Genomic DNA, 24806 nt, shown 5'->3' on the forward strand with positions numbered 1-24806 from the left:
CTCTCCAGTGATTACATTTACGTGTTTGCCCCCTTCTTCGCTTCACCCCTTTGGCATCCAATTTTTTTTTTGTGCCATTATTTCCCGTCTAACAAAGCGAATCCTCTTCTTCAAAAAAAAAGACAAAAATAGGAAGAGGCTACAGGAGAACATATACCCTGGGAATAAATTATTTATGTCATAAGCGCTTATCTTTTTTTTGGCGAACTGTGAAGGTGGTGAGTGTCCATTTGGCTCCTCCTCATCGTCCGTTGCTGCATCGAAGGGGGGCGCCGCTACGGCTGATGAGTTGCTTCCCTTCGTTTTGGCTGTTTTATTAGTGGGGGAAGGGGCGGACGACTCACCCAAATCTTCCTCTCTCTCATCGCTCCTTCCGGCCGCTCCCGCCTTCATGCGAACAAGTTTATTCTTCAGCCTATTGAGCAACTTCTCCCCCGCGATGATGTCATTTTCGGAAATGTATATCAACGGCTCGGACTGCTCTGCATCCTCGGGGTTGTAGCAAATTTTAATATTTTTTTCTTTGCTGACTTGGTCAAAAATATTTCGTGTGTATTCATTCGTCTTCACTTGTTCCCCCTCCTGACTGCTAAAAAGATGGACGCAAATTTTATACTCCTTACTGTCTTCAATTTTTTTTTTATTTATGTAAAAAAAATATTTTATGTTCAGGTGGAATGTCCCTTGGAAGATGTTCCTCGTGTATTTTAGGGTGACATTATCAACGTAGCCATCGATTTGTTTCCAATTTTCTTTTCTCTTGTTTTGGTAGAGCAGGTACGAACTGAGTGTCAGTCCGTATGAGCCGACTGCCAGCGGAAAGAATGTTTTAATTGCCTCCATTTGTTCTACAGGGGGGGGGAGAGGGGTGAGCCTTCCTTCAGGGGGGATATTCCTAAAGGACGATTCGTCCTTTTTTGTGCCTTCCCTGTGCAGGTATAAATGTATATGCGTATATATACATGCCGCTGCGCCCCTGCTGGTGATCGCTTTAACGTCACTTCTGCTTCGTTGCCGCTTCCCCCTTGGCATGTTAGCTCATCGTTTGCATCGGCGGAGGTGTACGCCCGAAATGTTCCTCCTCTATTCTTTGCTTATCGGCACATTCGCATGCTGGGGCTGTGTTTCCCCGTTGTTATATTCTCCTCTTTTTTTTTTGCCCATCACTGCGCAGCAATTGGATCTATCAAGGGGAATTTTAAAACCCACTTTGGATTCTTCATTTGGATTCTTCACTTTGACCTTTCGCTGCGCCGTTTGAGGAAAAGCCGCCGCAAAATGGGAAAAAAAAAAAAAAAAAAAGCGCTCTCACAGGTACAACGGGTGTGACGGGCCACTTTGCGCCAACGGGTGAAGCACCACTAATGGGGATACGCTATGTATCATTATGAAGGAACCTTTGCTTTTCCTTTTTTCGACTCCCTGTGGACAGCACGTCAACCGCCACTAAGCGATGCAGCTGAGCTGTGCAACATCACGCTTGATCACTACCTTTCCACAGGCAGTGGAGGACGCCGAACGGGCAGCCACCACACTGGAGGGGCAAAACCAAGCAAGCGAACCAAAACGTCGAGAGAGAACATATCTTAGGTAAGTTACAGCGTTCGCCAAAGTTGCGCTAATCTCTGTGTGTGTAATACTAAACAGAAAAAAGGGGAAACAAGGCATACAAGTTGGCAAAAAAAAAAAAAAAAGAAAAAAAAAAAAAAAAAAAAAATAATTATAAATCAACGGCAAAGGTAGAAATAATTCGCGGGATGACTGACCCGGCTACCTCTACAACAGGTAAACATGAGGAGGGAAAAAAAACACGCAGCGAAACGGAATGAGACAAGGCCAAAGGAAAGGCACACTCGCCTATTTCGCTATTTCGCCATTTCGCTAAGGTGAAGAAGCGCTGTTTTCTCTCAACAATCATCTGGGCATTGCCCTATTTTGCGCTATTTCCGTGGCGGGTATGCAGTTTCCGCGCTGCGTTGTGATGTTATGTGGATGTGTTTTTTTTTTTTTTTTTTTTCCCATCCTTTGGCGGTGCTCCATTTTGGCTAGCACACGTATGATACATTTAAGTGGGGCCAAGCACAGCAACGGGGTGGCGCGATGACGCGACGGCGGGATAACCGGATAGCTTAACGTGACAGCGCAGCAAAAACCGCGTACGGGCCTACACACCGGGCACCCTTACGACACGGTCAACTTCAAAATCTTCGTGTTCGCGTTGGCAGTGGGGTCGAAGGGTCTATAGTAAGAATAGACGACGAAGAACGTTCCCTCTTTGTGTGCCTTCACGATGCTCTGCAACATCGACGTGCCTCCAACGAATCCTCCCAACTGTTCGCTCGCTGGAGGCTTTCCATACCCTGGTGAATTGGAAGAACTTTCACCTCCATTGTTGGACTTGTTCTTCTGTACTGCTTTGGGCTGCGTAACAGAAATTTCGTTTGTGAAAAAGGATTTGGTAATTTTTTTCCTTGGGAATTCCTCGGGGTTTATTTGGGGCTTTTCCTTATGGACTCCCAACAAGGCCCACAGGTATCCGTTTCCACCAATGGCTTCTAATTGCACACATAGTATTTTGTTCTTCTGAAGGCTATATTCGATCGTTTTTTCATTCGTTCCGTTTATTATTTCCCCTAATTTGAGGTACACATCACATGGCTCATCACCCTTTAGGGCGTACGTGCGATCCTCTTCAGCTGCTCCGATTAGGACTTCAGAAATGTTCTGGGGCATGTATTCTTCTGGCATGTTATAGGTAATTGTCTCCTCGTGAGTTACTTCTCCCACTTGGCTGTCTTCCATTTTTGAGTCCTCTTCCGATGAGGATTCCTCGCGTAGGGATTTATCGATAAGGGAGAGACTGTCCCTTAGCTTGGCGTAATCGTCTCCTTCGAATTTGGTGCTGAACTTGAGTTCCGCCTCCTTCGCGGGGGTTCCCTTGTCGCAGCAGGGGGCGCTACCACTATGGGAGTTGCCACTGGATGAGCTGCCACTGACGCTGCTTCCGTCCAAGCCGGCCTCGCTGGGATCCTTGAGCTTTTTCCTTATTAACAAAACGGAGTCGTCCGAGGTGCTCACCCCATCCGAGTTGTTCACGTAACTCGACGGGATGACCGTGAAGTTGCACGGCGTCGTGCCTTGGAAGATCTTCTTGGCGATGCTGTACCAGGTATTCCTATTGACGATGTCAAAGGAGTACGTGTTTTGGTCTGCGGGAAGCGGAGGTGAAGTGGAGGTGAAGCGGAGGTAAAGCGGTCGATGTGCAAATGGAGAACATACACGGGGGTCGAAGCGGTTGCCAAATTGCAACTACGCAGAGGGATATCCGCTCGGCCATCACCCCCACGGGTGCTTCACAATGGTGAGCAGCGAAAGAGGTACTGCGTAACGAAGGACCATACAAACAAAACACATTTTACGTAAATTAGGAAAATAAAGCAAAAAACTTTTTTGTCATCAAATGGGTGGTTCCAAAAGGAGGAGGCACCCTTTTGGGGGTGCCCTCCAATAAGCAGTGTTAAAAGGGATATACATTTTTTTTTTTTTTTTTTTTCTCAGCTAAAAAAGCAGATTGTACGAGGGTTATTCACCATACAGCATGCACTGTGGGGGTGTTTCCCCAAAGAGCTGCAACTCAAGAGAGATACACATGCAACGCTGGGTACGCGTCCACATAAAGAAGTACACGCGCCACGAGTACGCAGGAGAAGCGGTAAAGTGACGAAGTGGCAAAGGCATATATGCAATGTGCTCATGCGAATACGCTTATTACAACGCATATGCTATGCACGCCCGCGAGGGGACGGGCTTCTTCAGTCAACTGTTCGTTGGAAAAGTCTCTCTGGCAATCTTACCCGAACACGATGACAAGTGGGCAACGGAGGAACATACGACGAGGCAAAAGAGGCTGGAAAGTTTCATGCTGCGGAACTGGGGGGGTTTTATTTATTTTTTTTTTTTTTTAATTCGCAGGGGGGCGGCCTTGCTGCGGAAGTCGAGTGAATGCCCAATCAGGGGGACATAAACGAAGGCGGCAGGAAAAAAAAAAAAAAAGAAGAAGCAAATAAGGTGAAGTAAACAGCAAAAAAATCAAATACACAAAAAAAAATAAATAATTATAAATAAATATAAATATATCTACGTGCAAATGCATAAACGCGTGGACGTTTGTCGTGAAGGGAAGGGCTACGGCTCGAATGACTCTGCAATTTTTGCTCTTTGCCTTTTTATTTCACCGATCGTGTTGCTTTTTCTTTTTTTGTTGCTTTAGGGGAAGGGATTAAAACAAAGCTTTGCGGCTATGCAGCTATGCAGCTATGCTCAGGGGGGAAAGCGATAACAAAAGAAAAAAAAAAAAAATGTCACAAAAGGGATGCCTTGCGTAAAATTATTCGCAACGATGAATAATTAATGATTGTATATATAAACATACGTTCAGCACATATTACTTTTATATGTTCTTCCAAAACTTTTCGCATGTGAATATATGCGCCTTTTTCTTTTCTTTTTCTTTTTCTTTTTCTTTTTCTTTTTTTTCTTTTCAAACTGCTTGCATGCATTTGAGGGCACTTGAACGGCGAAGAAAACTGCCGGCCGCCTGCCTTTTAAGAGGCGCCCAACTCCTGGTGCGTAGAAAGTCGCAACTGGCCGCGCAGTGGAAAGAAAAAGCGTCCCCCGCAAAGCGCACATTTGCACAGACGTGGGTTTATGAAGAAGAGTGGCTTCGACATGCACATAAATATAATGCAGTATAATGCAATACAATACGTTGTGTAAAATGACATGTTCATAGTCATGTGCGCGCGCCATGTACATATATAATAATACATGCAACAGCGCTGGGAAGTTTGCGGCGAAGAAAAAGCGGCCCTGAGCCACAGGGACAGCCCAAGTCGACGTGAATGCATGCTTTAAAAAGTAAAAAAAAAAATAAATTAAATGTCCCACTGGAGGACACAGCCTTTTTGTTTTTTTTCCCCGTCAGAAAAAAAGAAGAAAATCGCCCCACCGCCAACCCGCTGCTGCCAACCCACTGCCACGCTTCAGCTGGGAATGGGTGAGCATTTTTTAAAGGTTAATAAAATGGTGTCATTTTATGATGGCCCATTTTGCTGCGATTTGTTTATTCCCCTTCACACGGGTTGTTTTATTAAACCAGTTTGACCCTTACGGGGTGGAAGACTTCCCCATCACTGTGTCTTTATCTTGTCACGCTTCGGGAGAGGCCCCCCGAACAAACAAACAGTCTGACAGTCCGATGATCAAAATCTGCAGAGCGCATTTCGCTAAAGGGAACCCCCCACGCCGCACATCCGTTTGTACTTCCCCTTTTGCACATTTCCCCTCCGCGCTTATGTGTGTATATGCATTTCCAGCACACCCGACCGTCCAGCGGAAAATTAAGTGGTCCAGAAATGAGTCCATGCGTTGGGCGAAGCCCCGAAAAGGGGCAACAAAAAGGGCAACAAAAAAGGGCAATAAAAATGACTTCAAAAGGGCCTTAAAAAAATGACATCAAAAGGGCCTTAAAAAAATGACATCAAAAAGGGCAACAAAAAAGGGAAATAAAACGCAATTAAATGAAATACTTTTTTTTTGTTCTCTTTAAATTGGCGAATGTCCCTCAGGCGGCGTACCCCCGCCCGTATATCAGCCTCCTTATGTTGATGCTCCCCAACATGTCTAGTATATAATTTTTGTATTTTTGGTCGGCTTCTCCGTTCGCGTGTGGCATTGGGTGTGTGGCTGCCTCCTCATCGGTTGTTGGTCGCCCCCCCCCCGACGTGCTCAACACCCTCGCACCCTTCTGATCGCGTTGTGCGCTTGGTGAGTCCCCATTAGCATTCGCATAAATCGTGCGATTCTCTTTGTCGGCGCTGCTGGCGCCCCTCTCTCTGCAACTGAATGATGGAGACACCTGTGCCTCGTCCTTCCCCTTCACAAAGGAGGATGGGATGTGAATGATTTTCAAATAATAAAAAAGGGACATGGTCGCAATGACGAAATTGTAGAACAGTTCTTGGAAGGACTCGCAGTGGAGGTTGGCCGCTTCGCGCGCGGGTGTTCTGCCTCGATGGGGGTTGCCCTGAATGGCGCTACTGCGGTCACGCCTGCTTCCGCGGCGTTTACCATGGCCGCCTGTTCCGCCTGTTCCGCCTGCCCCGCCTTCCCCTTCATCGCCGCCTGTTCCGCCACCGCTGCTTTCTGCGCCCCCCCCGCTCAAGTTCAACTTCACATTGACATACTGAACGAACATGCTGCACACGTTCAGGTGCCTGGCGTTCAAGTTCTGCACAATGTGAAACATGATGACCATGTCCTCCATTTGGCCCCCGTTTTGCAACACCTCGCAGGGGAGGGGGACTTCCCCTTTGGCTTTTTTCTTGGCTAGCTGGTCTGCCAAATCTTGGGGGTCCCCACCCCTCTCACTTCTTTCAACTGCACAATTGTTTGCCTCATTAGAGGGGCAGAACTTTGATGAGCCAGAGCAGCTGGGGCCGTTCAAATCTTTTAGTTCCAACTTGTTATGGTAAAGAACGTGCAGCAGCTTCATTCGCAAATTTTTGTTTAGTAAATCCTGTGCGTCAGGGGAATGGTCATGAGCGATGCATGTGCTTGCCAAGGGGAGTAAAAATACGCAAGGCATCAGGAGGAAGTACAGCAGTTCGCCAAAAAAGGTGAAGACAAATTCGAGCAGAGTCAGGTCCATACCCGAGTCGCTCATTGTGATCAGCAGCTTCTCCACTTTATCATTTTCACTCTCTCCCTGGGGGGAGCCGTCCAAATGGGTCTTCATCCCAGTGCAGTTGGTACTGCTTTGTGTGTAATCACTTTGGTTTGTCTGTTCTACACTGGTGCTGTCGCTGTGTTGGTCGGCTTTCCCCCCCTTTCCATGTGCCCCCTCACACATCAGGGGGGTCCCCATTTTGTGCATTTCTCCATCATGCGTGGCTATTGGTGAATAGGAATTGCTTCCCCCAAATGGGAAGTCCCTGTCTGCGTGGGAATTTCCCCTCTGCTGCTCATTCGCGGGGGGGTTATTTTCCCATTTTTTTTTCTTCAAATTGATAGAGAAATCAAAGAAGAGGATTAAAACGTGCAGTTTTTTTACAAACGTTTCAAAATTTAATCCAGAAAAGTCCCTCTCATTTAGGTACTTTTCCAATTTAATAACATACGCGACGCTTTCCAGAAAAGTCAAAATTTCATTTAGGGTTTTTTTTAACACATTAATTTTGCCTATGTAGAGATTTATTAAAATGTCACAAATTGCATTTAGCATTTGTTTAAATTCTTTTTCAATTTCTTCGTTTGCCTTGGTGAGGTCCTTTACATTGTAAATGAAAAATTTCTGCTCGTACTTTTTAAATAGCTCCTTCAGAGTGTGCACTCTTTTCCTCAGGGAGGAGTACGCGGGGAGGTTTTTCAAAATCACGTTGACAATGGAAAGACATATGTTGTATTTTTTTTTTTTGTACAAAAGCGCGATCATTCTTTTGCTGATCGATTTGGCAAGGCACTTGTGCAGGTAGAGGAGGGCCACTCGCGGGAGGGGTTCTCCCCCCTCGCTGCTTCGTTGGCCGTCTCGTTGGCCGTCTCTTTGGCCGCCTTTTTGGCCGCCCCTTTCACCACGCCTGCTGCTCGCCTTACCGCTCTGACTTTTTCTCTCCATTCGCGCCAGCACATTTTCGTACTGCTGAATCTTCCAGTACTCGTTATCTTTCCACTCCTTCTTCAGCACCTCCAGGCTGTCGAAGCTGTGCTCCACCTTCATGTGCTCCACGAGGTTGCTTATGACAAACACTTTCAGGCAGTCACACTCCTCCATGAAATCCTTCTTCATTATTCTGTTCATGGGGGAGAGACATTCCGCCAAGTTATCCGCCAAGTTAGTACGCGAAGTGTAATTTTGGAAAAAGCAGCTCCGCAAATGGTCACTAGGCTTGAGTGTCCTCCTCATGGAGTCCCTATGCATCAGTTGAATTACTTCGTGCAGGGTTTTCTTTTCCCCATTTGGAAAATTACTTCTACCATTTGGGTGGTTCCACATAGGGGACACGCCATTCTGCATAGTGCCTTCCTTTTCGCCACTTCTTTGAGTGGTGTGTTCCCCCCCTTGGTGGCTCTCCTCCCCCCGCTCACTTTTCGCAAAATTGAGATACCCCACGCAGCTGTAAAAGAAGTCACTTTTTATTTTCCTCTTTTTGGAAAGTTCTTTGCTTGTCGGATGGGGCATCTCACCGATGTGGTTACTTTCCCCCTCGGTGGGTAGCGCTCTTTTGTTTTTCCCCTTCCCTGTGGTGGGTTTTTCTTGGCCTTTCCTTTTCTCCATGGGAGGGGTGTCATTTTGCTCACTTGGTGGGTTTCCCTCCCCCCTTTGTGGGTCTTCACAGGTGGTGTTACCCCTGGCAGTATGACTTCCCCCCCCCTCGCTCATGAGGTAGATCGTGTGGTGCCTGCCCTTGGACTTCAAATGGCCAATGTGCGCCTCATAAAAGTTGCTGGCGTAGAGGAGCAGCACAAACTTCTGGCGGAGGTCCCCCACGTGCAGTTCGCTCAGATAGCTGGAGAATTCCCCCTGGAAAGTGCTAAACTTTTTGGTGTATTTTTCTCCTCCCTCTGGACAGGGGTCCCGCAGGTGCTCCGCCCCTTTGCGAAGTTTGCAAAAATAAATCAAGGGGATATTCAGAAAGGACAAAATTTTTTTGTCAAAAAAATCTCGCACGAACATGTAGAAAAAATATTTCACTTGAAGGAAACTCATATTATGATTAAGAAAGAAAAGATGCTCAATAATTGCATAATACTCTTTCAACTTAAACAAGACGTTATTGAAAAATGGATGGAACATTATATTTTCGATCAAGCGGTAATAATTTACGTACAAATTGCAGATATTTACGTGCACATTTTTTTTTACGAAATAATCCAAATTGCTTAATGCGGAAAGGGTACAATTACTTGTTATGACAACACTTATGCTGATTGAATTAATTTCCTTCAAATGTAGGAGGTAAAGGAGGAGTCCAGTAAAAATGGAAGATTTTAATTTGATGTAATTTTTTATAAATATGATGAGTACTTCTCTTTTCCTTTTCACTGCTTTTTGAAACATTTCGTTCATATTATTTTTGTCAATTTTTTGGAAACTTTTGCGGTATATTTTTTTTATTATTCTGATGAGTATGCTTTCCACGCTGTCCTGTGTGTACACGTTGACGATGCAGGACGAGATGTGCCTCCGCTTTCGCAGCAGTGTGTAGGTCAGCACTCGGTTGTCAACCGTTTTGTAGGTGAACGTGTTGCCGTCGTCACGCCCATCTGCCGCTTTTCCGCGGTCACCGCGATCACCCGCCGCTTCCCCGTTCACCTCCTTCAGCTTCTGAGCGAGCGCCCGGTACTGCAGCAGATTCACGAAGGGGCAAGTCTGCGTCTTCACGATCAGCAGGGACACCTTGTCCTCCCGCAGGCACAAGTTCTTGTTCAGGAAATTTATTTCCCTATCGACCATTTCGTTAACGTAGTTGTAAACAAAGCAGTTCATGTAGCTGTTCAGAACTCTCCAGGTCTCGTTGAAGGCCTTGCTGCGAAGCAGCATGGAGCACACTTCATCATCGTTCGTGGGGCGCCCCTGCTTTGGCCCGCGCCTCTCAAATGTCCCACACCTTTCAAACGTTTGGCACATCTCCGCTTCTGCGTCTGCCTTCCTGTTGAACGAACCGCTCGCACTCGCGCGCCCCTTCTGGCCCCCCCTGCTCTCCCTTAACCGCTTAATCTGCTTATTTTCGCTGATGCGCTCCAAGTCATTTTTTAACTTTATAATTGGCAAACTTAGGGAGGTTAAACAAATGTTAAAGTTGGGCACCTGTATTAGGGTCCCCCCACCGGAACCGTCCTTTCCTTTATTCTTGTTCCTGTTCAGGCTGCCTATCTTTCTGTTGCTTAACCAGCAGCAGGAGGTCACTCGGACGGTTTCTTTTTCTTCGTTCGGGTTCTCTGCCATTTGGGGCAAAGCGGCAAGGGGGGAAAGCGGCAAAGGGGCAAAGCGGCAAAGGGGAAAAGCGGCAAAGGGGCAAAGCGGCAAAGGGGCAAAGCGGCAAAGGGGCAACGGCGAAATGGTGCAACCGCTGCCAACGTGGGGAGGAAAAGACCGCCTCTCTGCGGCGCACTCACCCGGGGGTAGCCACTAGTCTGCGTAACCACTCAGGGAGGGATTCCCCTCACTCGCTAAGCAAAAATGTAACTCGATCGAGTTGATACAAATGCCAGATGGGTAGCCAATTTAGCATTAAAAGAAGCCACATGGCAACAGTTGTAATGCCACAGTGGAGGTGTAGGTATGCTGCCGAATGGAGACGCAAAAACGGTCAAGGGGGACACATGTTTCCAAATTGGGCAGATAAGCAGCTTACCAATTTTTTTTGAGGCCTCCTCGCCACCCCCTCAAGGTCTCATTAAACGAGAGGGTGTATTGTATATGCCTCTACGGGTAGCCTCCCCCCCATGTGTGCTTAAAAAGTTGCGGCAGGTAAGCGCCCTCTTTAGTGTCACTAGGTCTCTTAGGTTACACAATTAAATTTAATTTGTTGTCCTCGAGTGGTTTAGCGAGTACATATGAGGTGTACACTCCGCTCGGGGAGGGAAAAAAAAAAAAAAAAAGAAAAAAAAAAAGAAAATAAAAGGAACTCTTTCCATTCTTCCCATTCTTTTTTCCCTTTTCTTTTTCTCTTTACACCCCTTCCGTCAGCACCTGTGTGAGGTGCAATCCCCTTCGCGCAGGCGACTTATCCTGGGCACATTTCACCCGTTCGAGTGTGTCGCGCGGGTTACCGATGCGGGGGAAGGGGGGGTTCTCACTTTCGCGATCGCGCCTTTGGGAGCGGTTCGCCTTTTGAAGCGGTTCGCCTTTTTGGAGCGGTTCACCCTTTTCGCTCGTTTCTCTTTTCCCCCCCTGCATGCAGTGCCTTTTCTGCTACCCCTCAAGGGAGAACTCAACTCAGAGAGGGACCCAATTTGGGGGAGTTCCGTCACCGCGCGCGGGTCGAACGAATCTGCTCTGGAAGTTAAGCAGGAAGAAGCCGCTTCCACAGGTGGACGTTCGCGCGTAGGTGTTTATATGCGTGTGTTCCACTAGCGGCGAAATGAAAAGGGGCAAACGGGCGAGGGGTCAGCAAGTTGGATGGGTCAAGAAGGTTGATGGGTCAGCAATTGGGTAGGTTAACACGAAAAAAAGCGCTCAAACGAAGGAGCCCCCAAACGAAGGAGCCCCCAAACGAAGGAGCCCCCAAATGAAAGAGCCCCCAAATGAAAGAGCCCCCAAATGAAAGAGCCCCAAATGAAAGGAGCCCAAATGAAAGGAACCCCAAAACGTTTCGCACAAAAAACCATTTTGAGTAGGCCCCACGTGGGGAAAGCAAAAGAAAAAAATAATTTGCAGCGACGGGGTGGTTAACGTCAGTGCGATGGTGACATATGCGGTGGGGAGAACTGCGCCCCTAATTAGGGTACCTCCTTGGAGAGCACAACTTCCCTCTTCTCGTTAGACGCGAGAGACATCCCCCTGCACTGCTCACTGTAGAACCTGTCAAGTTGCTTCGTCACCGAGTCAAACAGATCATAATGGTAATTGGCGTAGCTACACAGAAAGGTAATTTTTTTATTTACATATTTAAAATGTTTTTGTTCCTGTAAAAGTGCAGCCATCTTCTTAACGGCACTGAGATTACTCCCCATTTTATCCTTTTTGCAATTCATTTTTTGGATTTCCTTTTTAAAAAACTTTTTCGTTTCATACAAACACCTAAGCAACAGATCCTTTAGCTTTAAGATACTGGTAACATCCGTCACGACGTTGTAGAGGATTCCTTTCTCTCGAGCGATTTCATCATTTTCGAGGATCCTCTGAAATAAATTATGCACAGTGCTGTATACGTTGCTTTCCGGGAGGCTAAACCTGTCCAGGCAGCTAGCCATGTAAAGGAAGCAGTAACAAAGTTCTTTACTGTCAAGGCTTTCATTAAAAATGCGCAGTAAATAGCAGTAGCTGTAAACAATTTCGATCACCATGAACTTGACATTTTCATTTACGTCTCTATTACAGCATATGTGTTCAGGTGTGCGGACCTTTTTTATTACGCAATTTAGCCACCATGGTTGGAACTTTGCTATGTGGGCGTTCATGTCGTTGCTCTTTAGGAATGAGAAGAACTGCTTCTGCTCCGTTTGCGTCAGGTGGTCCATCTTCAGCTGGTCGCTCTTGGCCAGCTCCGTCAGCACTTTGTACCGTTTGTTGCTAATGCACCATTTTTTCAGGTGCCCATTTTGCGCGGTGGGAGACGCGTCGGGACGCGCGGCGGACTGTGTTTCGTCTGGATCTGCCTTATGTGGGGCCCCCTCATTAGCGGCTCCCTCTTCCCCATCAGCGGTTCCTTCTTCCTCACCAGCGATTCCCTCCTCTTCTTCCTCTTCTTCCTCATCTTGCTCCTCTCCCCCTTCTGCGCCCCCCCCGCCTTGCTCGTAGAACCTCCTCAGCTTGAACTTGAATTCCCGCTTCTCCAAATCGGTCAGCTGGTTATTTTTTATATTCTCCCTCACTTGGTTTTCCTGGAAATTCTGCACGCACTCGTCATTGTGCCTTTTGTAGCATTCGAGGCTGCAGTAGACGATTTCGCAGGAGGGACACACGTACTGAAACAGCTTCTGCTTGCACACCTGGCACGTCTTCCTCATTTTGTCTCGCCGCCTTGGTGAAGTGGGCCTTTTTTTGGGTCCCTTATGTGGCTGCTAATCGGTTTAGCGTGCGCAGTTTAGCATACACAGTTTAGCATGGGGAGCCCCACGAAAAAAACAAAACTAGCTAGCTCGGTCACACCTGCCTGAACGCTTGCACTACGCTTTTCTTCCGATAAGCCACTAACGCATGCGGGTTGTGCTTTCGTCCGCTTCGTGATGGTTCCTCCGACGGGGGCGTTCGACAAGCACTTTCTCACGCAGCAGCATAGGAAGCAGCCTATGAAGCAGCCCCTGACGCGAAAATGATCGCCTACTTTGCTATTCCCCGCGGAGTGCTGCAAATGTTATCCGGGATTTCCCCTTCATTTATGTGGTGATAGCAATTATAGGGGGATTGATCAAAAGAGGCCCAATAGGATGCATAAGCGCTTAATGTACAGTCTCTCCTCATAGGGGGGCGTGCCTGTCAGTACAAGTAGGCACCACGCGTTTTTTAGGGGGGATATACCTTCCTCATTAGGAGCTCATTTTACAAATTTGTAAAGACGCGGATGGGAGGAAAAACATCCACCTCTATGCTGTTGCATACGGAGAGGAGCGAAGAATTTGTTTCCTCCTGTTACTCTTCTTCCTGCCCAACAGACCCACGGCAGTTCCGCGTTTAGCAGAGTTGACATTTGAAGTGCCCATCGAAAAAGAAGCACGTTAATGGGGTGACATAAAAAAAAAAAAAAATATGACCAAATTGGTATGTCACCGGAAAGCAAATCGCTGGAAAAAAAAAAAAAAAAAAAAAAAGGCTAACATTTTAGCTAGCCCGCAAGGGTTACAACGAACTGCTTAACCAAACGACGTTGCATTTGCAAAAAAAAAAAAAAAAAATAAATTATCCCCTCTCGTGCGATTTGGTTCTCCAGTTTTGTAAAGGAAAATCGCCAAGCTGGTCGAATTCGCTTTGCGGTTTTACGCCTTAAAAAGGGGCACATAAATGGGCAAAGCAGAGGCAAACAAAGGGGGGACATATGAACGTCCAGGCGGGGCGCAGGATGCCACAAATTTGCTCCGCCCTTCCGCTGTTCGATCCCCAGAGCGCTACAAATGCGGAGAGAACATATTTGAGCTATACCATGTGTCAACACAGCGGAGCGGTCTCGGTGGAAAGGCTATCAAATGGCACATATTAATTAGGGGGGGGTACATTTTGTGAATACAGTATGGAGAGTCTGTCCTTTGTTGGGCACTACATTCGCACCGCGTGATGTTCTCTGAATGTTCGTTCTGCCCATGTTGCGATGACTGTTCTATCGGAATCCCCATCGACATCCTCACCGCCATTCACAGCGCCGCTAAAACCGCCGCTAAAACCGCTTAAGCGAAGCAGTTCAGAATAACGTCGTAGGCGCCGCGCGAAGCGGAGGAGGAGTCCCCCTTTCTCCTTTTCCCCCCCTGGGCGGAGTACCCCCTGGTGACTTTCAGCAACTTGGGCATGGACATAGACAAGGCGGTGATCACAAACGTGAAAGCCAACGCAACTCCATTCTGAGCATTAAAAACAAATTTAGGAGAATAGGAAAAAAACATCATGGGCTCGATCTGAAATATGCTCGTATCGCTTAACACTTTAAGAGAAAACACATTGTAAAAGTATGTACAGCAGGATACAATTAAATAGGATGAGGTGAAGGAAAATACAAAATTCTGTGCCTTCTTCGCTGACACCAGGTTACTTATCATTAGTAAAAATATGAAGTATCCAATGAGGAGAAGAAAAAGGAGGCAAGCCATCCTCAGTAACGCTTCACTTGGAATATAGCTAGCCAAAATGATTAACACTCTGGGGGTACATACAGCATGGTATAATATATTTCCAATTAGAATCGATTCTGCAAATACGATTAGAACCCATCCTATGGGTTCTTTTTTGATGCTGTATTTTTTTAAAAAAGGTATTTTCTCGCAAGGGTTCATAGAAATGGAGTAGAAATAAAATGTCATGATGAGACAAACGGTTGAGGATAACATGGCTGGAAAGTAGCTCAACAAATTTTTTAAAATTAAAAAGAAGCAAAATAAAGTCGATACTTTCGCTATATACTTCTTCGCAACGTTCTTCCCTCGAATGTATCCCTCCAAAATTATTTTAATACAAAAAGTGTACATAAAAGTTATTGCTATGATGATGTACCCATCTGTGTAAATCTCCGGTCTGTATGTTCCTCTGTAGAGCAGCTCCTCATGGTGGGTCTTCCTCCTTTGGTTGAAATAAAAGTTTATCTCGCGAACCGCATCTGCAATGTTGTTTATGTGGTAGGGCATGGGCATGCCTTTCATGAACTCTTCCGTGTGCTGCTCATTCTTTTTAAAGAAGGCCTCTCTGGATATGCGGCTCCACGGGTTTGTTTCCCCTCCATAGGGGGAGGCACCCCCCGTCGTGGAAGTATCCTCCCATTCGCTTCCACCACTGCTGCCCCTCTCGCCGATAGCGTGTACCCCCTTTAGGGCCGATAATGCCAAGTTCAAATCGATTCGGGGAGACGGATCAAACAGGTAGGCGGCATTTATCTTCAACTCGCTTACCTTCACATGATTGTCCGTAAACAAATTAGACAAGTTGATTCCGAAGCTGAGGCTACCGTTGAAGAGCGCCTCCTCCAGGTTCAGCACGGAGCCTATCTTAGCAAGCAAAACGGTGAGGCAGGTCAGGACGACCATTTTCGCCAAACTCAATCTCGCCATTTGATCAGTCGCAATACGCACAACTTGTGCCTCCGAAGAAGGAAATATTTTTTTTAAAAAATTGCGAATTGTGGGAAAAGTGGACAGGCGGACAAGGACAAACGTGCGATATTCAGAAACACACAAAAGGGGGAAGCATTTTCAAAATGTAGAATGCGTAAATTGACGGAAAAATGGGAAAAAAAAAAAAAAATCCACACAGGGCACGCATGGCACACGTTGCACCTTTTTTTTTTACGCATTACACATGTCGTGTTGGGGGGGGGGCTCAAAATTGGCAAACAGGGAAATAGCCCCCCTCTGCTGTGCGCTACTGAGCCATATGCTTATGTACACACATGTGGATGCTTTGGTTTCCCATTTTACCGGGGGAAACAAAAAAGTAACATTGTTGTGCTCCCGAATGGACGACTTTTTCCTGCCTGATCTTTCCCCCCCCATGCGCAGGTGGACCCTCTACACTTCCAGCTAAACGGGAAATAAAAAAGATGGCCCTATTCATTTAGGAGCATGAAACTGTAGTGGTTATTCTCGTGTCCATCCCGTAAATGACTTTGTTTTTCCCAGCCCATACGTGAACACCTCGTCACAGTGACCGCTTAATTTGAGGTCGGATACCCGTGCTCAGCTTCTCCAGCAGGCACGAAGTAGCTTTCCCATGAGTTTCTCACTTAAACCGATATTGACATACCACGTGATTGGGATCCTTTCATGTGTGGTGAAAGAGGAGGGTAGACGAATTCCTTCGCCAGTCAATATAGTGAACACCTCAGAAGAGAGCGTAATTATTTACCTGCACATCGCCACCCCCTCAACGAAAATACAGATGAGCAGACAACGCTTCACCTGACATGCTACGCCATGTTCTCACTGTCTAATTATGACGGACGGGGGAAGTGCCCTTTCTTAGGGCGCAAAGCCGATTAATGATCATTAAAAAAAGTAAGTGTTAGGGATGACGCGCAAAGGGGCAATTAAAATGGGCGACGTGCTGATGAATAAAGGTGGACCACGCAGCGGTGAATTGACGTGGACCACGCAGCGGTAAATTGATGTGGACCACGCAGCGGTAAATTGATGTGGACCACGCAGCGATATATTAACCCCCACCACGCAGCGATATATTAACCCCCACCACGCAGCGATATATTAACCCCCACCACGCAGCGATACATTGACGTGTTCGCCGAAACGCGCAACGAACGTGGGAACGGATAAACTGCCGCAGGCAAAAAAATTAAAAAAGTACGCCCCCCCAAATTGCAGCGGCACACGTGGGGGGGAAAATAAAAAAAAAAATAAAAAAAAAAAAAGTAATAAGGAATAAGGGATAAGGAATATGAAAAAAAAAAATAGGCTACTCAAATGAATACGATAAAAGCGAAGTGCTTCGATAGGTACATTTCGCTCCGGGAGTTACTCCCCCTTCGTCTTGTCTGCGACCTTCTTTTGCTTACAAAATCCGAGCAGCTTACAAAAGATGAAAATAATTTGCAAAAACCACAACACAAACAGTACGTAAATTACGACGTGTATACCCACCTTTGCATTGCTCTTACACGTGAACGTCGCTATGTCATCATGCAATAAATGCAAGTTCTGCGTTTTCTGATAGACGTTTTTTTTTTTATTAAACGTTTGGTTGGCCACTATAATTTCGTTACCATCCGAGTCATGAATTGCGGATTTTATTTTTATTTCGTCGTCGTTTACGTATGATATGCTAAGTGAGCCAAAATTGTTATATGAAAATATGTTGTTTAAATCGAAGGGACTCTTCTTGTTCAGCAAGTTGGTGGAGAAATAAACGAAATACTTGTTGATGTAGCTAAATATGTTCTCCTGGTTTACACTGCTGCTTGTGACTTCCAGCACATTTTCTTCGTTTCCAATTATGCTGCCAAAGTGCACATCACCGCTTAGGAAGAGTAGCCCCTTCGGCTTGGTTTTATTCATCAAATGTTTTAGTCGCTTTTGGGCGAATGGCATTAATCCCCAGTTCTCGTTTACTATATGGTTGGAGAAAATCTGCGAGGTGGGGGGGGAAGTGGGGTGAAATGCGCGCACCACGTGGTACGCAAAATGAGGAAAAAAATTATGACCCGTGCAGGCAAAGCGGTAACAGTGGTAGGAGTAGCAATGGTAGTGGCAGCTGCAGTTGCAGGGGCGGTATTTTTTTTTTTTTTTTTTTTTTTTCCAGCTAGCCATCTAGCTAGCTATTTTTTTCTGCACCTCCCCATCTGGCCGCCTTACCTGCATGGACGAAATGACAATGTGCGCGCGCGCACTCGAGTTGGTGAGCTCCTTCTCCAACCACGTCCACTGCTCATTGCCCAAAATGTCATTCTTGCTGTCGCAGTGCAAACCGAACAGGGCGGCGTGAAAGCGAACAACGAACGAAACGAATATATGCATCAAACTGTCATGGTATGAGTCAGGCGCATAAAAGGGGTACGGGTCTTTGTTATATCTGGTGTCTAAAATGATGATCTTCACTTGATTCTTTTCATTTTCCGGGTCTACATACAATTTCGAAATGTATGCACCATTCCGTTTGTACCTGAAGTCATTTTTTGGCACATTCAGATAGTTTAAGTACTGCGTTTTGCTTTCCTTCTTGTGTTCATACAGTTTATCTCCATTATTTTTATTATAATCGTGATCATCATATATGCCATCTATTACAAACTTTTTTTTTAACCCTATGTAGAAGGGATCCTTCTTAATATAATCATACACTTCATGCAGGCATTTCAATTCTTTACATTCTGAGTAAAAATAATCTCCAACCCAGAGCATAAGTTGTGGCTTCTTCTTCTCCACCGATTTTATTAGCGTCTCATTTGGCTTCCCCTTTTGGTAATTACAGCTCAAAAAAACCAGCTTGGTCAATTTTTCGTTAATTATTTGGTCCGCTTGGCAACTCACATACTTGACACATGCGCAGAACAGAAAAAGTAAAGTTACGCAACTTTTCATTCTTCAAGCGGGCGATCGGAAGGCGGCAGGCGAGGCGAGAGGTGATAGCTGCGCGGCTGTCAAATGTGAGAAGCGCCACAAGTGGAAGAAAAAAAAAAAAAACAATCACAATCACAAGAAGATGAAGATGAAGATGAAGAAGCAAAAGCACAAACACAAACAAGGTGAGGTTAAGTCAGGTCAAGTCACGCAGAACGATAACGGCTAAGGACGAAATCACGAGGGGAGTAACACATCAAAAACGAGGTGATCAAGGGGTGGGGTTACTCCCTACACAGTTTTGAAGCGATATTATGCACAATGATTTGTCTTGTGAGGGGCGCGAATTCCACAGACTAGATGAAATTGCAATGCGCATTGGAAAGCATGCCGGCATACACAATCAAGGAAGGGTACGCATGCTAATGAAACGGAAATGTGGTGAAAGGGGTGTCCAATACTCATTTAAAGCAAAAGCCAAAGGACGATTTTCAAAAAAAAAAAAAAAAAAAAAACTTCACCTCAGATGGCCTTTTCCTACGCGCATGCTTCTTAACACGCAATGTAAAAAAAGTAGTTTACATAGCAGGGACACGCACATCTGGCATTCTATCTGCATATGCGTAATTCTTGGTAGAAATGAAATCGCGGGGGGTTGGCGAGTTCGTGGTGTGCATAGGGGTTTAGGGCTTAGGTGGGGTGTGTACTGTTGGTAAGGCCTCCAAAGGGAAAAAAGGAAAAACGCAATGACGCACGAAAGAACGAAGTAATGAAGTAACGAAATAGGGAAGTAGCGAAATGACGAAATAACGCAGTGACGAAAGCAACTTGGCGCTAAACCCGTCAGTGGTGAGGAATTCAAAGGGGCACTCCCGGGTACGTGCCTAACTGCGGAATACATACGCATGTACAAGTGTACGGCTCGTGTGACTTAATTATTCGCACAGCGCGCATGTTTCTTAAAATGAGTGGTCACAAAAATGGAAGCGCGTGAAGGTACGCAAGGATGGGGGACGCGCGAAAGTGCAAACTGTGAAAGGGTGAAGCGGGAAAGTGCAAAGTATTAATGGGCGAACGTGAAAAAGTGCAAACGCTCATCCGAATCTTCTAGATGCAAAAAATGGGAGGAAGGTGAAGAGCTACAGGGGTAGATGAAGAAAAAAGGCTTAAAGAAGGCTTAAAAAATTGCCTATAAATTGCCTTAAAATTGCCTTAAATTTGCCTAAAAATTGCCTATAAATTGCCTTAAAATTACCTAAAAAATTGCCTTAAAATTACCTAAAAAATTGCCTAAAAATTGCCTAAAAAATTGCCTAAAAGCGGCCAAACATGCTGCATAAAAATTACGTACACTGTTCAGCGCTATGTTTGGCACAGAAGTGCACCAAAAAAAAAAATAAAATAAAAAAATAAAAAAACTTGATTCAGCGGGCCCCTCGTAGGAGTGGGGTGTGCCTAGACATTGCGGAGGGGGCGCGAAAAATTGAAGAGTTCGATGAGGTTTGCAAATAGGGGGGGGGGATATAACCGCAATAGGCAGGTGGTGAGGAAATAAAGCAACGCGTGTAAAGAGGTACTCTCAAAGTGTTGCTTTGGAGGTTGCTTCACATGTTGCTGTGAAAATGCGGCCGAAAATGCGGCCGGAAACGCCGCCGACAAAATTACCTCTGCAAAACACATCCAGGCTAAGCGATCTTTAAAACGGATGAAGCCAGAGGTCGCGGCGCCCTCCCTTAAACGCTACAGCGGGGGATAGGGCATCCCTTTCTTTCCCACCTTTGTTTGTTACCCGCAGGAGGTATGCCTAGCCGAGCCTCGTTCGTACGCAGAACATACACGATAAGAACTCTCGTCCGTGACCCCTGTCACGTTCGAACCAAACAACGTGTGCAGCATTAATGGTCACCTTAAACGCGGCGCGATTTCCTATTTTTACATTCGTGCGGTTTTAACTTAATTTGTTTTCGCAGAGTCCAAGTGGTATATAGAATGAAAAAAAAAAAAAAAAAAGCAAAGGGGCTGTTGTGTTGATATTTTGTTTGTGCTTATGTGGGGTGGCTTCATACAGCCTCCACTTCGTAAGGGCCTTTTCCTGTACGGAGTTTTGCAAAAATGGTTTCTTTTGCCACGTCGGTGGGAGTTTATATGCATATCAATAGACGCGCGTGTGAACTTAGGGGGCCCCTTTCCCTCTGGTAAGCGACTGCAATGCTGCCCCATTTTGCCACCTCGGAAGGGGTCGTCTTGTCTTCCAGAGGGAGGCCACGTTTGGCCCCTTCACAGGTAAGGAGATGAACGCAGATGGTCGACAAGGAAGGTTACGAATGTACGGTGTATCTGGGCCAGCGTAAAAGGAACGTTTTTTCCCCTTTTTTTCCCCTTTTTCCGACTTTCCGCGCCGTAGGTGTGCAGCCCGTAGGGGGCGTTGATTTAACTCCCCCAGTAAGAATCATACGTTCGTTCGACTTAGCGAGGTTTTATCTCCCCCCAGGGGGGTAGGCAGGCGTACACAACAGGTGCCATGCCGCACGCAGGAACACACCGCAGTGCTATCACCAATAAAGGGTCTGATCCACTTTGTCCGTTTTGCCCTACATGCATCGGCGCAAAGGGCACACGCACAGCACAGCAAAGCGCATATTTTGTTTTGCCGGCATATACACTCTCGCATGACTCTTTCAAAACAAACCGCGCACTTATGTATGGCCACGCGGAAGGGACATTTTACATTTAGCTGACTGCGTAGCGTCACACTTCCGAAACAGCTGACAATTAATTGCTAAAAAAAGGCACCCCCCGTAGGCGGCAGGCACGTCGAGCATTTTTTTATGAGCCAATTAATTATTCGGCATGGCGGCGCGCGTGGCAGCTTGGAAAAAAAAAAAAATAAAATGCCCCAAAAAAGCGCAGCAAAAATGCGCAGCAAAAGTGCGGAAAAAAACGCCCCAAAAAAGAGCAGCAAAAATGCGGCAAAAAAGCGCCCCCATCCAATGCACGCACGTGTGCCCGCGCAACCCTTCTTAATTTACTTGCAGGCCCAACTCTTTTGTTTTCCTTTTTTAATTCCCCCCCTCGGCCCAACGCCCGCATTTGTATGACTCCACCACAAGAACGTCAAGAACGTCAGGAACGCCAAGAACGCCAAGAAGTGTTTAACGCATATGCATTCGTTTCCTTTTGTATGCACGTGGGTACAGCTTGAACATGATTTGACTTAACCGGTCGCGCGTTTCATGCTTATCGTTGCTTTACGTGCAGAGTAGGGACAGCCGACCCGCAGGGCCCACCTCTGGGGAGTAGTATCACGCACGAATTTGCAGCCCCAGTTGACATCCCCACGTAACAGCTGGCACTGTTTTATTTCTCCTTTTGCCGCCTTTCCGCCAATCACCTTTGCGTCCACCCTGTTCGCCCCAGAACAAAACCTATATCATCACGTCTGCTTTGAATTTCGAGGAGGGAGAAAAAACCGCTCCAGGGAAGAAACAAAAAAAAAGAAAAAAAAAAAAACGCGCCCGTGAGGAACCTCAAAAAAATAACAGGGGCAAAATGAACTACCAAAATTTGAAGTGCTCAGAGTTGAAGGACCTGTTGGCCAAAAGGGGGCTCCCGTCCCATGGCAAGAAGGTACAACCCGTACATATAACAGCGTCTTTACGTTGCGAGCGCGCGGTGCTGACGCAAGTACTACGATCGTGCGCCTTCGCGAGAAAAGGAGAAAAACGCGCCTGCGGTGGTATGCGGTTGCCACGTCAGTGATGCGTAGTGAACCTGTTGGCGCGCATTTAGATACGCCATCGCAGCGTTTGCAATGTTTGTATATGATTGTATATTTGGTTACCCGTTCATTCGCTTGCTCGCCTATTTACTCGCCTATTTACTCGCCTATTTGCTCGCCTATTTACTCGCTCATCTGCTCGCCCATCTGCTCGCCCATCTGCTCGCCCATCTGCTCGCGTACGCCCCTGCGCCCGTGTCGACCCCCAGCGTTATGCAGAAAAAAACATTTCGAAAGGCGCGCCGATCGGGTTGTCGTTCTTCGGGCGCGCCGCCCCCGCGCATACGTGGCTGGTGGCCGCTCCGCCATTGCGAAAGCACAAGCATGTACGTATACATATATACAAACATATATATATGCATAATGCATAGTACATACCTAATACGTACCTGTAGTAGTACATTATTTTGCATATGCCCGTGGGTGCCTCCCCCCCCCGCTGCCACCGCAACCGATGCGCAATCACCGCCAAATTAAGAAAAAAAAAAAAAAAAAATACTTATGGCGTTTTACCGCATATTCGCATGTTAGCATATTCACTTATTCGCATATTCACTTTCGCTCATTTCAACCCCCCACTTACTTTTCTTCCGATGAACGAAAAAAATCGCGCAGAACGAGCTCCTAGAACGGCTGTTAAATTACGAAAAAGAAAACCCCCATTTGGTGAGCAGTAGCCCGTACATATTGCATAGCGGGAGCAATAAAGGGAACAACTCGGACCAGGGAACCAACCTCGAGGCGTCATCGTCCACGGATGCACAAGGAGGCCATCCGAACGGCGCAGAGGCAAATGTGGAGAGATTCGAAAAGGATAATAACCACGTAGAGGAAGAAGGAGGAAGCAACGGAGGAAGCAACGGAGGAAGTAACGAAGGAAGCAACGGAGGAAGCAACGAAGGGAGCAACGAAGGGAGCGCCGAAGAAGAAGAACACGAAGAGGCCAATTACAAGTCGTCTTCATCACAATACATTGGGTCTCAAAAAAAAAAAAAAACTTTATCAGTTAATAACAGAGAGGAAGAATTTAAAAAAGCGGACTTTGGAAAAATGAAAAATTATTTTAAAAACATTTTAACGTCGAATGCCAACGATGAGGGATCCAAATATTACAAAAATGATGAGAAAGCGGAGGCAAATAAAAACGTAAGTCAAAGTAATGATGAGGAGAAGAAAACCAAAGTGGTCATTCCGAAGATTACCTTTTCGGAGAGTTCCCTGTCCACGAAGAACACCCTGCAGAAGAATATCATTTCCCCCCCAGGTTCGCCAGACAGCGCGGAAATGCGAAAATGAGGAAATGCATTTGCATTTGCATGTGCATGCGTGTACATCTTTGCGCCGAACGCGGTGTGGTTACACGACTTGGCACAGGCAGTCGCCATTCAGATCGCCTCAACTGCTTACTCATTTCGGTTGCTTTTTTTTTTTTTTTTTTTTTTTTCCAGAAGATAATCTTTACCTGACGGAGGAGAAAAAGAGGGAGCTTCGAAAAAAGCGATTCGGTAAAAGTGGCTTCTGCAGGATGGGCAAACGGAATGGCATCATTCGTGCTGTGAAGACATTTCTCTGCATTTCCCCCCCCCTATTTAACACCCTCTTTGTTGACTCTTTTCTACCCCTTTCCCAACGCAGGCGTCGTTTCCACGGATGAGGTCTTGGAGTCCAGAGCCAAGAGGTAATGAAGAAGCACCCAAGAGAATAAAATAAAATAAAAAAAAAAAAGAAGGACGAATGTGCATTTTCCTTCCTGGGTTATCCCCCCACATGTAGCTCACTTCGCATGACCGCGCCCTACCCCCTTTTTACAGATTCTGCATTGTGACTCAAAAAATGGAAGAGGAGAACAAAAGGAAGAGAGCGGAGCGCTTCGGCCTGAACAAGGTAACAGATCCGCCTGTGCTAAAATTGCCCCCTTAGCAATTGCCATTTTGTTAATTTTGCACTGCCTATTTTTTTTTTATTTTCCCCGCGTCATTTTCCCCTAACCACATTCGTTGCGCTACCCTTCCCCGTTGTGCAGGGCAAGCTGAACGACTCCGAAATGAAGAGGAAGCGCGCCGAGAGGTTCGGCCTGGTCAAAGAGGTAAGTCGCAAACCCAATTGCTCGCGTGCGATTATAAATATATATATGGGTGCCCCCTTTGCTGCTATCCCCTGAGCGCACCCGCAGGGGTGACACCACTTCTTACGCGTGACTGGGCAATGCAACACCTCGATGTGGTTATGCCCAAAGGCAACCCCCCATGCAAAAGAGCTCACCAGTAGAGGTGTGTCTTTCCTTGAGCATACCCTACTGCTATGCCACCACATGAAAATATTGTTCCCCCCCCATATGCAGAGTGATAAGCTGAAAGCCAGGGCACTCAGATTTGGCATAAAATAATGATGTGTTTTTTTTTTTTTTAAATGAGAAAAAAGGCCCATTAAAATTACACCCTCTTTTGGATGTCAATTTTTTTTCTCCTTGGGAGGGTTAGAGGAAGTAGCAGTTGGCCTAGTCAGTTCGGTTGGTGTGTCTCCCCTCTTCACTCGAGAGGCAGCGTATGTGGAAGCGCTTCGAAGATGGGAATGGAGGTTTTAAAGCGAGGCCGTAAAGAGG

General features: G+C 46.3%; 7 protein-coding genes across 7 annotated transcripts, besides 14 other annotated features; 1 reads left to right on the plus strand and 6 right to left on the minus strand.

Moving 5' to 3' along the window:
* Positions 1-42: 42 nt before the first annotated feature.
* Positions 43-1172, minus strand: PVX_099030 (hypothetical protein, conserved; the record flags this gene model as incomplete). Its single annotated transcript, XM_001614605.1, has 1 exon — positions 43-1172. The coding sequence occupies exon 1, from the start codon at positions 1030-1032 to the stop codon at positions 43-45; it is 990 nt and encodes a 329-aa protein (XP_001614655.1). The 5' UTR covers positions 1033-1172.
* Positions 910-964: a microsatellite.
* Positions 1156-1175: a microsatellite.
* A 437-nt stretch (positions 1176-1612) lies between these two features.
* Positions 1613-1670: a microsatellite.
* A 347-nt stretch (positions 1671-2017) lies between these two features.
* PVX_099035 (hypothetical protein, conserved) lies at positions 2018-4265 on the minus strand. Its single transcript, XM_001614606.1, has 2 exons — positions 3855-4265; positions 2018-3209 (listed from the first exon to the last, which is right to left on the minus strand). Exons 1-2 carry the CDS (start codon positions 3919-3921, stop codon positions 2182-2184), a joined length of 1095 nt encoding a protein of 364 aa, XP_001614656.1. The 5' UTR covers positions 3922-4265; the 3' UTR covers positions 2018-2181.
* Positions 2460-2524: a microsatellite.
* Positions 2840-2859: a microsatellite.
* Positions 4119-4150: a microsatellite.
* Positions 4266-4677: 412 nt separating the features above from the next.
* Positions 4678-4704: a microsatellite.
* A 269-nt stretch (positions 4705-4973) lies between these two features.
* Positions 4974-5053: a microsatellite.
* A 570-nt stretch (positions 5054-5623) lies between these two features.
* PVX_099040 (hypothetical protein, conserved) lies at positions 5624-10003 on the minus strand (the record flags this gene model as incomplete). The annotated part of the gene is made up of 1 exon (XM_001614607.1): positions 5624-10003. The coding sequence occupies one exon, from the start codon at positions 10001-10003 to the stop codon at positions 5624-5626; it is 4380 nt and encodes a 1459-aa protein (XP_001614657.1).
* Positions 6172-6207: a microsatellite.
* A 1372-nt stretch (positions 10004-11375) lies between the features above and the next one.
* PVX_099045 (hypothetical protein, conserved) lies at positions 11376-13158 on the minus strand. Its single transcript, XM_001614608.1, has one exon. The coding sequence runs from the start codon at positions 12727-12729 to the stop codon at positions 11500-11502; it is 1230 nt and encodes a 409-aa protein (XP_001614658.1). The 5' UTR covers positions 12730-13158; the 3' UTR covers positions 11376-11499.
* Positions 12176-12196: a microsatellite.
* Positions 13159-14100: 942 nt separating the features above from the next.
* On the minus strand, positions 14101-15444 carry PVX_099050 (hypothetical protein, conserved; the record flags this gene model as incomplete). The annotated part of the gene is made up of 1 exon (XM_001614609.1): positions 14101-15444. The coding sequence occupies one exon, from the start codon at positions 15442-15444 to the stop codon at positions 14101-14103; it is 1344 nt and encodes a 447-aa protein (XP_001614659.1).
* Positions 15445-16884: 1440 nt separating this feature from the next.
* PVX_099055 (hypothetical protein, conserved) lies at positions 16885-18447 on the minus strand (the record flags this gene model as incomplete). Its single annotated transcript, XM_001614610.1, has 2 exons — positions 16885-17496; positions 17722-18447. The coding sequence occupies 2 exons, from the start codon at positions 18445-18447 to the stop codon at positions 16885-16887; spliced, it is 1338 nt and encodes a 445-aa protein (XP_001614660.1).
* Positions 17500-17522: a microsatellite.
* Positions 17706-17728: a microsatellite.
* A 2829-nt stretch (positions 18448-21276) lies between the features above and the next one.
* On the plus strand, positions 21277-24590 carry PVX_099060 (hypothetical protein, conserved; the record flags this gene model as incomplete). Its single annotated transcript, XM_001614611.1, has 7 exons — positions 21277-22053; positions 22820-23468; positions 23653-23709; positions 23840-23882; positions 24016-24088; positions 24228-24290; positions 24546-24590. The coding sequence occupies exons 1-7, from the start codon at positions 21976-21978 to the stop codon at positions 24588-24590; spliced, it is 1008 nt and encodes a 335-aa protein (XP_001614661.1). The 5' UTR covers positions 21277-21975.
* Positions 23634-23657: a microsatellite.
* A 110-nt stretch (positions 24591-24700) lies between the features above and the next one.
* Positions 24701-24754: a microsatellite.
* The last annotated feature ends 52 nt before the right edge of the window (positions 24755-24806 follow it).

Source organism: Plasmodium vivax, chromosome 7 (genome assembly GCF_000002415.2).
Source record: "Plasmodium vivax chromosome 7, whole genome shotgun sequence".
NCBI classification, from domain to species: Eukaryota; Apicomplexa; class Aconoidasida; order Haemosporida; family Plasmodiidae; genus Plasmodium; species Plasmodium vivax.

Coding starts and splice junctions, on each gene's coding strand:
- PVX_099035 (XM_001614606.1), bottom strand. CDS start 3,921: ATGAAACTTTCCAGCCTCTTTTGCCTCGTCGTATGTTCCTCCGTTGCC. Junction 3,210..3,854: donor CCACTTGTCATCGTGTTCGG/GTAAGATTGCCA, acceptor CGCTTCCCGCAG/ACCAAAACACGTACTCCTTT.
- PVX_099045 (XM_001614608.1), bottom strand. CDS start 12,729: ATGAGGAAGACGTGCCAGGTGTGCAAGCAGAAGCTGTTTCAGTACGTG.